The sequence below is a fragment of the Porites lutea genome, chromosome 6 (genome assembly GCF_958299795.1).
Source record: "Porites lutea chromosome 6, jaPorLute2.1, whole genome shotgun sequence".
NCBI classification, from domain to species: domain Eukaryota; kingdom Metazoa; phylum Cnidaria; class Anthozoa; order Scleractinia; family Poritidae; genus Porites; species Porites lutea.
In genome coordinates, this window is record NC_133206.1 from 28050547 (window position 1) to 28065127 (window position 14581).

The 14581-nt window shown below is 38.9% G+C and overlaps 1 protein-coding gene across 2 annotated transcripts; it reads left to right on the top strand.

Annotated features, from left to right (window-relative positions):
* The first annotated feature begins 4305 nt into the window (after window positions 1-4305).
* Window positions 4306-14036, top strand: LOC140940758 (xylosyltransferase 2-like). 2 transcript variants are annotated; one of them, XM_073389720.1, is made up of 8 exons: window positions 4306-4534; window positions 6523-6918; window positions 7652-7854; window positions 8439-8519; window positions 9202-9418; window positions 10378-10554; window positions 11668-12141; window positions 12752-14036. In XM_073389720.1, the coding sequence occupies exons 1-8, from the start codon at window positions 4358-4360 to the stop codon at window positions 13421-13423; spliced, it is 2397 nt and encodes a 798-aa protein (XP_073245821.1). In that variant the 5' UTR covers window positions 4306-4357; the 3' UTR covers window positions 13424-14036. The 2 variants fall into 2 exon arrangements, with proteins under 2 accessions (XP_073245821.1, XP_073245822.1); XM_073389721.1 differs by lacking the exon at window positions 8439-8519.
* The last annotated feature ends 545 nt before the right edge of the window (window positions 14037-14581 follow it).

Below are 14581 nucleotides of genomic sequence, written 5' to 3' on the forward strand. Positions count from 1 at the left end.
ACTAAGTTACAAGCTTATTCCTTCATCCTCGCTCTCTGCGATTAAATTTCTAAATTTCAGTAGGTATGTTAGTTCATGTCAATCACAAAGTTATTTAAAGAGGTATTCTTTCCTTTTAGCGCTTCCATTAATTATGGCCCCCCTAAATGTCCGGATTTCTTTTCAACAAAAAAAAAGGAAATTAAGTTGGATACTTCCAGAGTTTTAAGCCAAAAGGCGATAATGCTATGCCTTATGGTGTAGACGAAAGCCGCCGTTTTACTTGTAGCTGCATCCAGGACCGATCGACAAAAACCAGCTATAATCATGGCCCAAACATCTGTATAAATACACAGGCAACCTTGGCCATCAGTTTTACACAAAGTTCATAATTATTATCAGTTTGGACAACCAGTCCTTTGACATCAAAGATCAATTATGTTTTAATATACTTTAATGACCATATTAAAACAAACGATAAAAAAGAAATGTGCTAAGCTAAATCCTCCAGTTTTGGCAGGGAGATTTCCCGGGGGAGATTTCCGGAAGTTGCCCCCGCGAAGGCTTTGCGAATAAAGGATAATCGCATCGTCAACATTCAAAGTTCGACATGGATAATATGGCTCTCCGCTTCTCACACCAAAATTTCAATTTTCTCTGACCGCCTAACTGAGCTGCAATTCAGCTGACATTTAATGGTTCGCAGGTTATAAGATTTTGTCCATAGGCTGACACAAAAGATAGGACGTAACTGCAATATGTAATTGGTCTGGGATTAAAAGGGCTTAGTATAGATCCGGAAAGAAATGATTATTAAAAAAAATTGTTTAGTCTCCGTTATCATTTGCTATCAAAACTGCTATGGCAAGAAAGTAATTGAATCCCTCGATTCAAACCGCTATCAATCTTGATGAGCCGGTTGACTTGACTGTGGGTGTATTTCAAAGTTCTAGTTTCATCCCTCTGGCCAGATTTCTTCTTCTTGTATCCAGCTCATGAAAAATTTTAAAATGGGTTGATCTTTTCTTATAAAATTGAATCCATTTGACTTCAGTGTTATCTTTATAGGACTTCGAGCAATGGCTCGACCTCCCTCCGAGTTGAGAGGTTATCTTTCATACAAACTGTTTATATCTTCAAAATTTCAATAAATTAAAATTCAGATTTGGCTTCAAGAATTGCGGGAATAAAACAAAGGAAATTGGTGGTTAGTGCCGCTTTCGTTATTTTTAAATAAAGATGCGGAGATGGATCGTGAAATAATTCATTTATTTACATTCAATCTGTACAATCTCTTCTAACTCTTGCTCACACCCTTTCTATCTTTTTTTATCTACCATTTCTCATTGCTATGGAAGGCTAATAAGTTCATTGAACCTTATATTGCTAGCTAAGTAATTAGCAATAGAAGTCAAAGTAGCCGGTCAAAATACTCCTTGAATTGATATGTCATCCTCGGGGAACTATGAATTATTTATATTATTGCGATAGTTGGGAGACGAGATGATATCTGTAAAAATTAAAATCGGCTTAAGAAGAAAGGCCAGCTTTACTAAGTTTCAAGTGCCAGGATCAACTCTGAAGGATGTCTTAATATAAATTTCATCATTTTCAAAAAGTTGATACTGATAGGCTTTTTTCCAAAACTTTGTGGTGTGGAGTTGTTATGTCTAATGGTTGACCCATATTCAATTACTTATAAGTGTTTTAAAAGCTTGAGAGGAGCCATGTAAGTGCTGTAATTTTCCTCAGGTGTAATATTCATAATGCAGAAGAAACGATGAAAATTATTATTGGTCAATGCAATATTAAAAGTGTCATTATTCTAGCCTTTTGCAAGTTGCCATAGAAACAAGATGTCAAAGAGTCGAGACCAGTGAGGAAGCAACCACTTCATGTTAATGATACGAGAATGGTGTTTTAATTTTCTGATATGTCATTCTAGAAGCTAGAGACGGTAGTGAATGCCCGCCAAAATTTCAGGTTTGTCTGTTTCTTTGTACTATTTCATCATATCCGAAGCCTTTTGTTGGTGACTGAACATCAAGCAAATTTATTTTTCATGTTGTTTGCTTTAGCTCACGTCATTAAAGACGCTTTGTTCTACTTCTTATTATGCTTATAAGTTCAGCTGATGCTTGTCATAGAGAGAAAGATTCCAGGAGATTACTGATCCTTTGTGATTTTTATCCGCCGCTCGACTGTGATCTGTGATTAGGGGGCTCAATGAACAACAGTAAATAGTAGTGTTTTCTTGCCATGGGCGTTTCACCTTACAATAAGCGCTTCCAGAAAGATCAAGTTTGAATCGATGTATTCATTGCTTCATCCAGGGAGGGTTATCATTAGTTTTACTTCCCTTTACTTTCGCTTGTTCATTCACAGGTACCTAGCTTGTTTACCAGAGGCTTCTCTCGTGTACAGCGGGTGACAGTTTTAGAGTCGGGAACTGATTAAATGCATGGCAACAGCCCGGGGGAACAGTTTTAATTCCAAATAAAAGCGTTATCGGAGCTTATCTAAGGAAATATAATTAGCTGCGATAATGAACTTTTTTTTCGAATTAAAACTGGTTCCTATAAATCCGATAAATTACTTTTTTAAGCAATATCACGGCCAGTTGTGTTAACTTCAATAAGAGTTTGGGACGCCTGTGTTGAACCCGAGTTCAGTTTGGAGAAGTAGGGGTTACATACTACGACAAGACTACCGGTTAGACGCCAGTGGCCAATCACTGAGTTTCTAAGTCGCCCGTCACTGCTCATCTCGAGATTCGAGATGGTTTAGGAGACAGTTCTTCTGGTCGGAGGCCAGCCCTTTTTTTCGTTTAGCGTCGAATGTATTTCCTGATTTGGGGTAGGTCGGTCGGATAAAAAATATAAAAAAGACGTAAAAAAAAGAAAATCACTAGAAGACTTAGAATAATAAGAGGCCGGAAAAGCCAGATTGCTGTGGAGCCTGAAAATAATAAGACATGCATGGTCACCAAATCGACAGCAACTCAATGAGGCGGAAAATATGGTAGTTGATGTTGTAGTAAAGCAGGGCTAAAAGGCAAAAATTAGGAAACACTACCGAAAGTTCTATGTCTAGAAATGCCGGTACAATGCTCATGTTTCTTATTTAAAGAATGGCACCACCTTCGTGACCTATCCCGTAGTCATAGTGACCGTAGGGGTGCCACGGACCTAGCCACGCTTTCCCTCCATTTGATTTTGTTTTCAGATTCTCTTACGGCGTCGAAAAACCTTAACCCTGTCGACAGATGTTATTATTCCAATCTTTTGTCGGCCTCTTCTTCAATTTCCTTACACTGTTCCCTGTGAAATTGTCTTGGCAAGCCCTGCTGCAAATTCTTCAGAATGTCCGCTGTAAACGTCCAGATTTCGAAGGCGTACAACAGTACTGAGATAACCAGGGTAGGACGTCATAAGTTTGACCTTTGAGCTTAGAGAGATATTCTTATCTTTCCAGATGGTCTTCAGTCTCCCTAGTGCTGCCGTTGTCCGTGCAATTCTAGACATTGGAACCTTGATCTTTGACGACTGCGCCCGCCCAGATATACTTGAAACTGTTAACCTCGTCCAATTTTTCACCGTTAATCCTGATGTGAAGGTGCCATTTGTGTTGCTGGTCATCAGTTTTGTCTTTTCTGTACTAACTTTTATGCCAAAGGCTGCAGAGGTCTTATCCAGGCGATCCACCAGAGAGGCTAGTTCCGTCTCTTTTCCTGCTAGGCCATTAATGTCATTAGCAAAACGTAAGTTGGTAATTGTTCTACCTCCGACTGCTGACTGTTCCTTGGTGATCAGTGTGTCAGTCATACTTTTTTCCACAAAGAAGTTGAGAAAAGACGGTAAGAGTAAACACCCTTGTCTGACTCCGACTGAGGTTCTGGATCAGTTTATTAAGGTAGACTGCCGAGTGGTGACCTTGTTGTAGAGGTTTTCAATCAGGTTGGCGTTAATGCTCACTTTTCAGATTGAAAGAATTAATTTAATTCAAAAAAGGTTTAACTACGTCGTTTATTTTTTAAAAAGGAAATGACAAAAATTCATCGGAGAAAAAACTCAAAATACGGCATGACCTTTCAAAATAGTGATCAGGGAAAATGGAACAGGAAACAGCTTAAACGGATATTATACTTAACTCAAGCTTCGACAGGGAATTAATTTTAAGGTTTCTTTTTAGACATTCATTTTCGCGATCCGTTATCCCGTAGCAAAATCCAATCCAAGCGTAGAAGAAAGAGATCACGCTAGAACGTCACGCACTAAAAACGGACCAATCAAATTACTGGTCGACCCCAGTCCATTGTGAAGAATCGCCGGCAGCACAAAAGAGAGAAAGTGGAATCTGTGATGTGACATTCCCGGTCATGAAGTTTAGAATAGTGAGATTTATCCTGGGAATAATCGGTCTAATAGTAATCATTCAAGTGTTAACAACTATCCATTTCTCATCTACACACTGGCCTGAAGAACATCCCGTTATTGGAAATCGTCATGTAAGAACGGTACGTGGAAAAGCACGTTCACACGTGGGGGCAAAGCAGGTACGTAGGAAGTGAAATACTAAGACGCAATCCATTCATCCCCATTGCTACTTTTAATTTTGTAAAATTCTGTCTTCATTTTTGGTAAGATATAATATGATATCAACAGCTTTGATTTTGTCATGATTTAATTCTTTATCCCTTTAGACTTCGCGTGTGAGAACAGTTAAATTTGAACAATATCATAGCTTAAATACGTGGCTAATTATGTTGTTTATAGAGGTGTTGTTGTATTCCGTAAAAATTGGGATATTAAAACTCTCTGGCAGGCCGTTTTTCCCTGTAACCCAATAAAAAGGCCTTGATGGAGCTTTACAAGCGATATTTTAGTGTAAAGCAGCTAGCTTATTTCTGGTGTAAATTATTCAATGTCTTAAACTGGTACTCGCTCGTTAGGTGACTCGTGTGTACATAGCACGATCGATTCTTTCTTCCTGTTAGAAGAAGTAATAAACTGTGTTTTGGTTTTTGTTTTTTGATTTGGAACGATATGATTCTAGGAAAGATATTATGAGTATTTCATATCGTATTTGGCCCCTACAAGGTTAAACTATTTAAAAAATATTGGGGTTCGATTAACGACTAAATTATTGCTTCCATTTTGCATGCCATATTAAATGCCATAAGTCAATGAGATATATTTAGTTTATCCTATTCATGCGGGGTTAATTATAGTCTTGTTGTGTTATATAAATATATAATCGATTCGATCATAAAGAGGAAAATAATTGATAATAGCTATATGAAGTTTTAAATGAGTGATTGAATATCATCAGATCGATATGATATAACTATAATGGTGACTTTCAATGATGATCAGCTAATTCTAAAACGGCTTAGATTTGCATAGTTTACTCAATGTATTTGCTTATCACAGCTGGCGGTAGCAATGGCTTTATGACTGTTTTTTTTTTTTTCAAAGCATATAATAATAATGTATGGCTATAAAGTGTTGATCGTGTTGTCGTGACTTCCGCTTTACAAACTTGCATGTAAAAGTCAAATAAATTTATTTCTTGGAAAATGAAAGGATAAGTCTTTAAGAACAAAAAATAAAATAACCTCCCAAAATAGGACTCATTTTACCCTAAGTCTTATAATTCCTATTAGAATAAAACACAAAAACAATTAAACACTTCCTTTCATTCAATTTTTGCATTTCTAACAGAGAGTTGTCAGTTGCCATGTAATTTACATGGTTGATCATTTAGAACACAGCATTTATTCCTTGTAGACTTAATCTCCACACACAATTATCAAGACTAATCTCCATACATTTCCTATAATATAATAGTTAAGAGAGCATATCCAGTTTGGTAATCATTTCATCAATTCTCATAACTTTCTCTCTTGATTTTGTATCGATATTGTGGGGAGAAAATTGATGTCTAGGTCACCCTTGAGACTTAAAGGGTTAGGAAATGTTTTTAAAATAAAATTAATCAATTCCTTGATACAGTTCAATGATGGTGACTTCATGGGGTGAACAGACAGAGGATTACATTCATGTAGAATAATATTAATAAAATTGCAACAACCATTCACATCTTCCCTAGAGAGGGTCTTGTGCTAGAAAATACTTCTTAACTTTCCTCAAATAACCTGCATCACATATGAAACTAAACTTTGATGAAGCCTATCTGTGAAACAGCACCGTAATCCTTGTTCTACGCCCCCACATGTGTACTGGAATTAAATGAGGACATGCTATGATTGGCCTGTTAAAAATCAGCCATTGTTAATTTGGCACTCAAGACGAAAGATAATTCGAAACACACTTCTAGTAATTCATTGTGTCCGTTGGAGCGCAGAACAAGGATATCAGAGCTGCTTCACAGATGTTACTAACCAAGGTTAAATTATGTCTGCAATGCAGGCTATCCTCAATTTGCGTTGTTGCATTCAGTGGTCATTGCCCGGGCTTAATTTTATCACATCTGACGTGGGTTTATTTAACGTTATTTTACATCTCATGTTTTCCTTCACAGGTTCAAGAGCCATCAAGACAAGATGGAGAGCCAGAAAGAGGCCCAAAGCCATCATCTTTAGAGGCACCATTTGTGCCGCCTTGTAAAGTAAAACACAAAGATGCTCTTTCCGCCCTAAAACGGGTGAAATCTGAGAGGTGTAAAAGACAAATTTATAAGACAGCTTGTCTGTCAGAAGCCAAGCAACTTTATAATATTGATATCAAAAGAACTTGCCCTGTTCCACGTGAAAAAGGCAGCCCAGCAAAGTGGATTGATGTTGCCAAGACACCTTATGGAAACCCAATAAGAATTGCGTATGTTGTGACAGTCCATGGAAGAGCATTTAGACAAGTCAAGAGATTGTTCAAGGCTCTGTACCACAGCCATCATTACTTTTTCTTTCACATTGATACTGTAAGTAGATAAACTCATCTGATACTGACAGTATAGGCAAATAATTATCTTTATGGTAGCAAAACTATTGCGACACAGCTTGCAGTCTTTTACATGGTCCTCATTTTTCAGTTCGGCATGAAGCAGATATGGAGCACGAGACGTGCGTGCCAGGTAAAGTTGCTCCATGTGCGCTTTGTGCTGCCCTGAAAAATTCTGAAAAATAGCACCTGTTCTCATGCAGTCTAAACTTTCTCTAGCCTGAGACCAGGCTCCTTGGAGGGGAAAAAAGGAAAAAATTGGCGAACAAAGTGAGCTGGGTGTGGTTATAGCTTGTCCCATTAGATATTGGGGGGGGGGGAATCTTGCAATTTCAGCCCCCCTCCCCCAAAATGAAGTCAGCCTTTTCAGAGGCTGTAAAAAGGTTACTCTCATTTGCCTGACCAGGTTTATACGACAACCAAGATACTGACTACAGTGGAAGTTCTCTTAACGGACACTCTAGTAAGCAGGCAGCTCTACTCTCGGTCATCTTTACAAAACCCCATTTTTCTCAACGCCCATACACACTCTGTATTTTTACATTCCCATAAGGGAACAGTGCCAGTTATATGGACACCTTTTTCGCATTCCAAGGATGTCTGCTTACAAGAGCTCCCACTGTACTCATAACAGCCTAATGATTGAACAGTTAAGAAAAATGTGCATGCATTTTATTGATTTAACTGCAACTGTTGGGTCTGCCTTTCTTCAGAGGTCAGATTATCTTCGTAGAGAAATTTTAAAGATGATACGTAATTTTCCGAATGCTGCTGTCGCACCTTGGAGTATGGCAACAATATGGGGTGGAGCCAGTTTGCTGAAAATGTTACTCAGATGCATGGAGGACTTAATGGCAAAGAAAGATTGGAAATGGGACTTCTTTATCAATCTGAGTGAATCTGACTATCCCATCAAGTGAGTTAGAACCATCTTTTATGTAGCAAAGTAATGCCACAGGAATGTACTAGCTGCTTGTTAGCTTTCATGTGCTTGTTATATAGTTTTAGGATTCTCATCAACTGACTTAAAAGTTATCACCACCTTGTGCAGCATACATGTAATAAAAGGCATAAACAGAAAGTACTGATCAGTATCTCTTCATTTAAAATGGTCACACTTAAAGATTTCGTTTACAGAGTCTAAAGTTAGAACCAGCTTGTACAGCATGATAATAAACTCTACCAGAGGAAAGTACTGTACTGCTCAATATGAGCTTTCATTTGAACGGTTACACTAGCTTCAGGATTTTATCCACAGACTCAAAAGTTAGAACCACCTTTTACAGCATAATAAACTATACTAAACGGAAAGTTCCGCTCAGTAGCTTTCATTTGAATAGCCACTCTTTAGGATTTCATCGACAGACCCAAAAATTAGAACCACCATTCATTATTATTTTGAATGGGTGCATTGAAACCTGAACTTACGTGTTTGCATAAATCAAACTGTACAGTGTAATGTATTTAATGAAAAGCTTGATATTGTGTTCTTGTTTTCAGGCATAATTCTGAACTGGTAGAATTTCTAAGGGCTCGTCGTGACTACAACTTTTTAAAACCACATGGAAGAGAACTAGCAAGGTTTGTAGCAAATTCAAATATTGCATAAAGATAAAGATCATACCTGTAATTATTGGGGAAGTCAGTTTCGACGCTAGACAGTTTTAAGAAAACGGAGACTGACTGCGTTACTTGGCATTGGAGAAGTGCAAATATCGAAATAAAATACATGCAATGATGCTGTTGATTATTCAGGCAAAGAAAGAACCGAAGAAGACTGTACAGTTCGTAGTCTTGATGACTACCGCTGAAAATTCGTTTATGATTGCTCAATTTAGGGCAGTAAAATCTTGGGCATTATTGTTGAAATGTTGGAGAATTTTTCGACTGTTCCTCCGTCAGTGTTGATTTTGCGGAGTGTATGCCAGAGCCAACTAGTGAAACCAACGTTTGGGTCATGTAATGTTATGTCTTAGATAGAAGCCCTTCTTGTCTTGGCGTTACAGACGGGTGCAATCACCAAATGACGTAATACAAAACATTGAAAAGACACGAAACAATTTCCACGTCACAACCAACACAAAAGCGAGCCAACAATGGTTTCCACAGCACCAAGGAACACCCTCTATAATATTGATAAGTAAGCCACCTTTTCTGAATCTGAGAATAGCTACGAGTTTTTGAATTTAAAAGTACTTTTAAGAAAAATGACACGTACTGTCAGAGAGAGAACGAATTTTAACCACTGTTTGCCTCTCTTTAGGTTTATTAAAAAGCAAGGCTTAGACAGAACTTTTTTGGAGTGTGATGAGCACATGTGGCGGCTCGGTGAGAGACAGCTCCCTCCAGAAATTGACATCGATGGAGGAAGTGATTGGATCGCATTAAACAGGAAGTTCTGTCAGTTTTTAGTGACGTCAAGAGATCCTCTGGTGACATCACTCAAGCACATGTATGGATACTCATTGCTCCCTGCCGAGGTAACAATTTTCATAGCTTTCTTGTTACTTTAGATTTGTCTCTCACGTGTAGAGAGTCAAGTGAAATAACTAAAGAACGACAGGAACCAAGTCCTTAGGTGTGCACGTAAAGCTGTATGTTTAAAGGACTTGTCCGTCAAATAGGGCCGTCCGTTCAGCGAAAGCTGGCTGTGCAAGCTTATTAAAGTACATTCTAAAAGCAAAACGGACCAGTACAATATCAGTCGAAAGAGCTGTTAAAAGAAGTGTCATTTTATAGAAAATTCAACCCATTGGATTCTGTACACCGGATACTTCAACATCAGAAGTTGCCTTGTGTGAGCACAATTCAGTGGTGTCCTCGCCACCTTCTGGTGATTTTTCATACTTTTACAATTTGAGCTTTTTAGCAGTAGGGCGCGCCCGGGCGGCAGAAAGAACAAAGCAGTACTTTTCATATTGATATAGATGAGAAATACGTGTCTCGAAGAACCTGGTGTGGCTCGGAGGAAAGTGCGTACACCTGGCCGGGTTTTGACGTTTCTGATGGTAAATTATAACGCATGTAGTTCGGGATTGCGGTTTTGTTTCAAAGCTAATGCGGACACCAACAAGAGATATGACACTGCATATAAAGGTTACTCGAGATTCAACCGCGCTTTGATCGCACTTGCTGAAAGAGAATTTCGATAAATTTATGGACCTCGCTACGCTCGGGCCTTCATCCCTACCTTCACGAGGAATTTTAGTGGGAAAAACACCATAGTCCTGTCGTATGTAAATGGAGCATCGCGTTGTATCGAGTGTTCACCTTGACTCTGATGATGTCAGAGATAATAACTTTCCCAGCAGGTCACTATTAGTCACTATAGGCAGGAGTACAGTCACGCATGTGATAAAATTGAATTAAACTTTATAAAACGCAGTTAATCACTCGACATGTAGCCATATTGGACTGTCCATATTTTTTTCTTTTGCAGTCGTTTTTTCACACGGTGCTTAGAAATGGTCCTTACTGTGAAACGTTCATCCGAACCAACTTACGTCTCACTAACTGGAAACGCAAGCTGGGTTGTCGCTGTCAGTATAAACATATTGTGGACTGGTGCGGTTGTTCCCCTAACGACTTTAAACCCGAGGACATGGCCAGGTTAAAGGTGACAACATTTTTACTTTATTTCTCACTGTAAATCCTCTATTATGCCCCCCTTCTCAAATAAGCCCCTCCCTTTTTCAGGGGAAGAAAGTTAATAAAACCACTCCCGCTCATTATTATTCACCAATAAATGATAGACCGTATAAATCAATAACGACTGTAAAACTTCGTGTGGACTGATCCAGGATGGTTTATTCACCAGCTGGAAGTACAGATTTGCTTTTGATCCTCAGCTGCATGACCTGCAACCGTTTTACTTGACCTTTTCCACTTTGTGTTTTAGTTTTTATGCGGAGAACTGATACCATCGTCTGTGCCAAGTTGAATAAGCCCCCATCTCAAATAAGCTCCCCGTCTCTATTCAAAGCCCCGCCCCGCCCCTCCTCAAACGTGTTTGAAAGAAATAAGCCCCCCCCCCCCCAATAGAGGATTTACAGTACATTCATCTCAACCTGCTAAGGCTCTTTATAAATCAAGTAAGGTCGTTGTTAAACATGCGCTGCTTGTTGCTAGGATACAGTTTGGAACCCAGGCCTAATAGCCATGCGCTGGGTACAGCAGGCTCAGGTATGATCATCGGTTTATTTATAAACGGATGCTCGGACTCGGAAAACCAGTTTGACGGGAGAGAACAAGATTGACTAGTCCTGAAGTTCGGGTTTCTGTCACAGTTAGAATTATTTACTTATATTGATCATTAGTGAGCCTTTAAAAACGCACCGTACTGGCAATCGTATTAGATGTTTGCTTTTAAATCCAGGCAACAAATTACTTTTACATTGTGACTTTTCTTTGTTGTTAACCTGGCTCACACTTGATCGCTACAGTGCTACGATCACTGAAAAGTAAGTTCAGAGATCGCAGTGATTGAACACGCGTCGAAAAAACTCTTTAACGATCACGGCTATTGTTACTAACACAATCGGCAGGATATATGTCAGTTCTATTAATATTTTTAAGCGCTTCTATGATTGCTGCTCCCGTTTAAATCGCTTTACTTTTTTCAGCCATCGTAGCTTTCATATAACAACTAGGATATGGGTGGATTTAGGTGAAAAGAAAGCTTTTGTAAACCTATCTTGCTAAAATGTATTTGACTTTCGGTTTGTTTTAGAGCCAGTCAACAAATTACTTTGCACGGAAGTTTGAAGCTATTGTCAATCAAGAAGTTATAAACCAGCTGGACTCATGGTTGTACGACCCGTACCCTGCCAACACTCAAGGACTGAACTATTATTGGGAAAATATGTACCACCACGAAGACTCCATCACCAAAACGAGCGACGTTTTCGCGACATTTTACCAGGCTTTTGTTCGAGTAGGGTTAAAAAGCTTGAAAACGCCCTCTGTTCAAGGTAGCCACAGCCGTAAATGTCTCCCAGGAGGGACCGGAATCATCAAAGAAGTTGCGATTCTTAATCAGCATGATCAGCTCGGTGGAGTTCTAGCATTGTACGATGTTGACGTACTTAGCAGTAGTGGACAGAAACGTACTGTAACCATGGAAACATGGTTGGCACCTTTAAGTCACGAGGAGCTCTTAAATTTGAATATGAGCAACGGGCCGCAGCGACTTGTGGGATTAGAGGTAATGATAAATGCAGATTCAAGCTCTTTGATGAAGTTATTCTGAAAAGCAAAATTTGTCGGAATCTATTTTTCTCTCTTGCTTTCATTAGCATCTTTTCTCCTTGTCGCGTAACATAAATTAATGTGTCGTCAGATGTTTATATCTTTCATTTTTTTAAAAAAAAGGTTCAAGTAATTAATCATGGTCATTACAGTAAAGTAAACGCCTGTGCATGTCTGTTGTGTTCGGCGTAAATTTTCAATTGTATTTGTGGATAGCACCACTATAAATTTATCTAGTTCTGTCTTAGTTACTTTGGAAACCGGAATATCTAGGTTGCAATAACAGACGCATTTCTTGTTTTACCCACGTTAAAAGAGTCTGTTTTTGCAGGGTGGCAAACATCAATAATTTCCGGAACCATTCTTTGATCAGTTATCGCTCTGTACTGGAGGCAACCTAGTGTATTGTTCAAAATATTTCATCAGCAATCTGAAGTTCCTTGCTAGGATTAAAGTCTTACTGAGATCACTATTATAAACTGGATTCGCTCTCGGTACTCCCGAGTTGACCACTCTTGTGAAAAAACTAACTGGTCATTAACTGATTGTTGGTTCCTCATTTTCAGGTGGGAACCATTTGGGACCAAAAGGAGAGGGTCTTTCGCAACTTGGCTCGGCTCATGGGTCCCTGGGATGACCCTGTTTTGGTCCATCGCTGGGTACACGGCAAGGAGTTTGATGTTAAAATTATGTGGGTGGATCCTATCAATGTTGTAACAGGAATTTATGAAATGCGCGTCGTGGAAAACTGGGTGGTTTCATTCCACAAGCCAACGTTCAAGAAACCGATGAGACCTGGTAAATGGACCATAAAAATGATCTTCTCACACAAGGGTGAAGATATGGTTATTGGTCAAACCAGTTTCCTAGTCATACCTATGTCCGTCTCCAAAGGAGAGCCAATCAGATCGCAGGACGCTACAGCGGCGAACAGTGGTCCCCCTGGGGGGATTTACAACACTAATGATTTCTTAATAGAGTTCGATCGCGAAGCGAACAACACAGAGGCGCTGGCCAAAAAGGCTGCTGAAAACTCCAGAAAATTTGGACAAGAACTTGATGACTGGATCGACAGTGAAGTCGAGTACTTTTGGACAGTAGAAGCTTCTTGTGTAATCAGCGGGAATCTAGAAGGGTGTGGTCATATACTTCCTTGTAAATCAACAACGTGGAGTTCAAGGTCACCCGACCCTAAGTCAGAAATAGGGAAAGTTAAACCCAACGGCAGACTACGTTAGTTAGTGACTTCGCCTTAGGTTCTTTTTTAAATTTTAAATTATTGTTGAAATTTATAGAGTAATATAGAAAGGGTTACTATCAAAATTTGACAAGTGGTTGGAAGTGTAGAGTTTAGTCGTGTATTTATTGTATAACTTTAACCTTTTCAATCTTAGAGCTGGCCACAGTAAAAAAAGTACAGAAAATCCTATTTTAGGGATTTAAAATGAAAGTAATAATGGCGCCAGGCAACGCCAAAGAAATTTAATTTTGATCGTCAACCATAACCTTTTATCCACAGACTCAAGAGTTAGAATCACCTTGTACAGCTTAATACTAAACAGTACCATAGGAAATTTATACTCAGTAGCTTTGACTTAATCAGCTTCACTTGACTCACGTTCTCAAAATTCAGAACCGTCATTCAGTTTTTCAGTCTATTGTTTTCCGACAGTGTTTTAGATTTGCATTGACACAAGAAACTCGCGTCGTTTACTCGAAAGTAAGAAATTAACTAGTTACATAACATTTCCTGCATTTTCTTCCTAAACCTTTTCCCTTAAAGTTGTAATTACCTTACGGTTATCTTTCTCTATTGCAAAATTGATTGGTCTGGCACCAAGTTAAGCGTCCCTCTTAAAAAACTTTACACCTTAAATACATGTAAAGTCAAAGAAAACGACTTAAGAACCGCAGAGACTAACTCTAGGTGTCTGTTTTAGTTAGTAGTCCATGTTATAAAAGAGGTGTCGGCTAAGAGAGAGTTGATTGTATTTTTATTGTGCTCGTCTTTCTCATAACCAACACTTGAATAACACCAAGGAAGGTTAGCGCCTAATAGCTCAGCTTTCATTTGAATTGTTGCACTTCTAGACTTCTTCGACTGCAGGTACAAAAATTACAGCTCCAAAATTTTTTAAAAGACCGACAGTAGATAAAACTAGGCAGTCGACTCTGTCTCATTGGATGAGAGTTGTCAGTCGTATAGACAGTCAAAGCTAATAGATTTTAAAACAAAAACTCAACGAGCAAAAAAGGGAGCTCTAGAAGCGACGACGGCGACGGCAATGAGAACGTCAAAAAACTAATAAGTTTACTAAGCAAAACAACAATTGCTCACGTGCAGCACGCTTTTGGTACATTTCCTAGCCATTCCTGCACGACCACAACGAGAAATT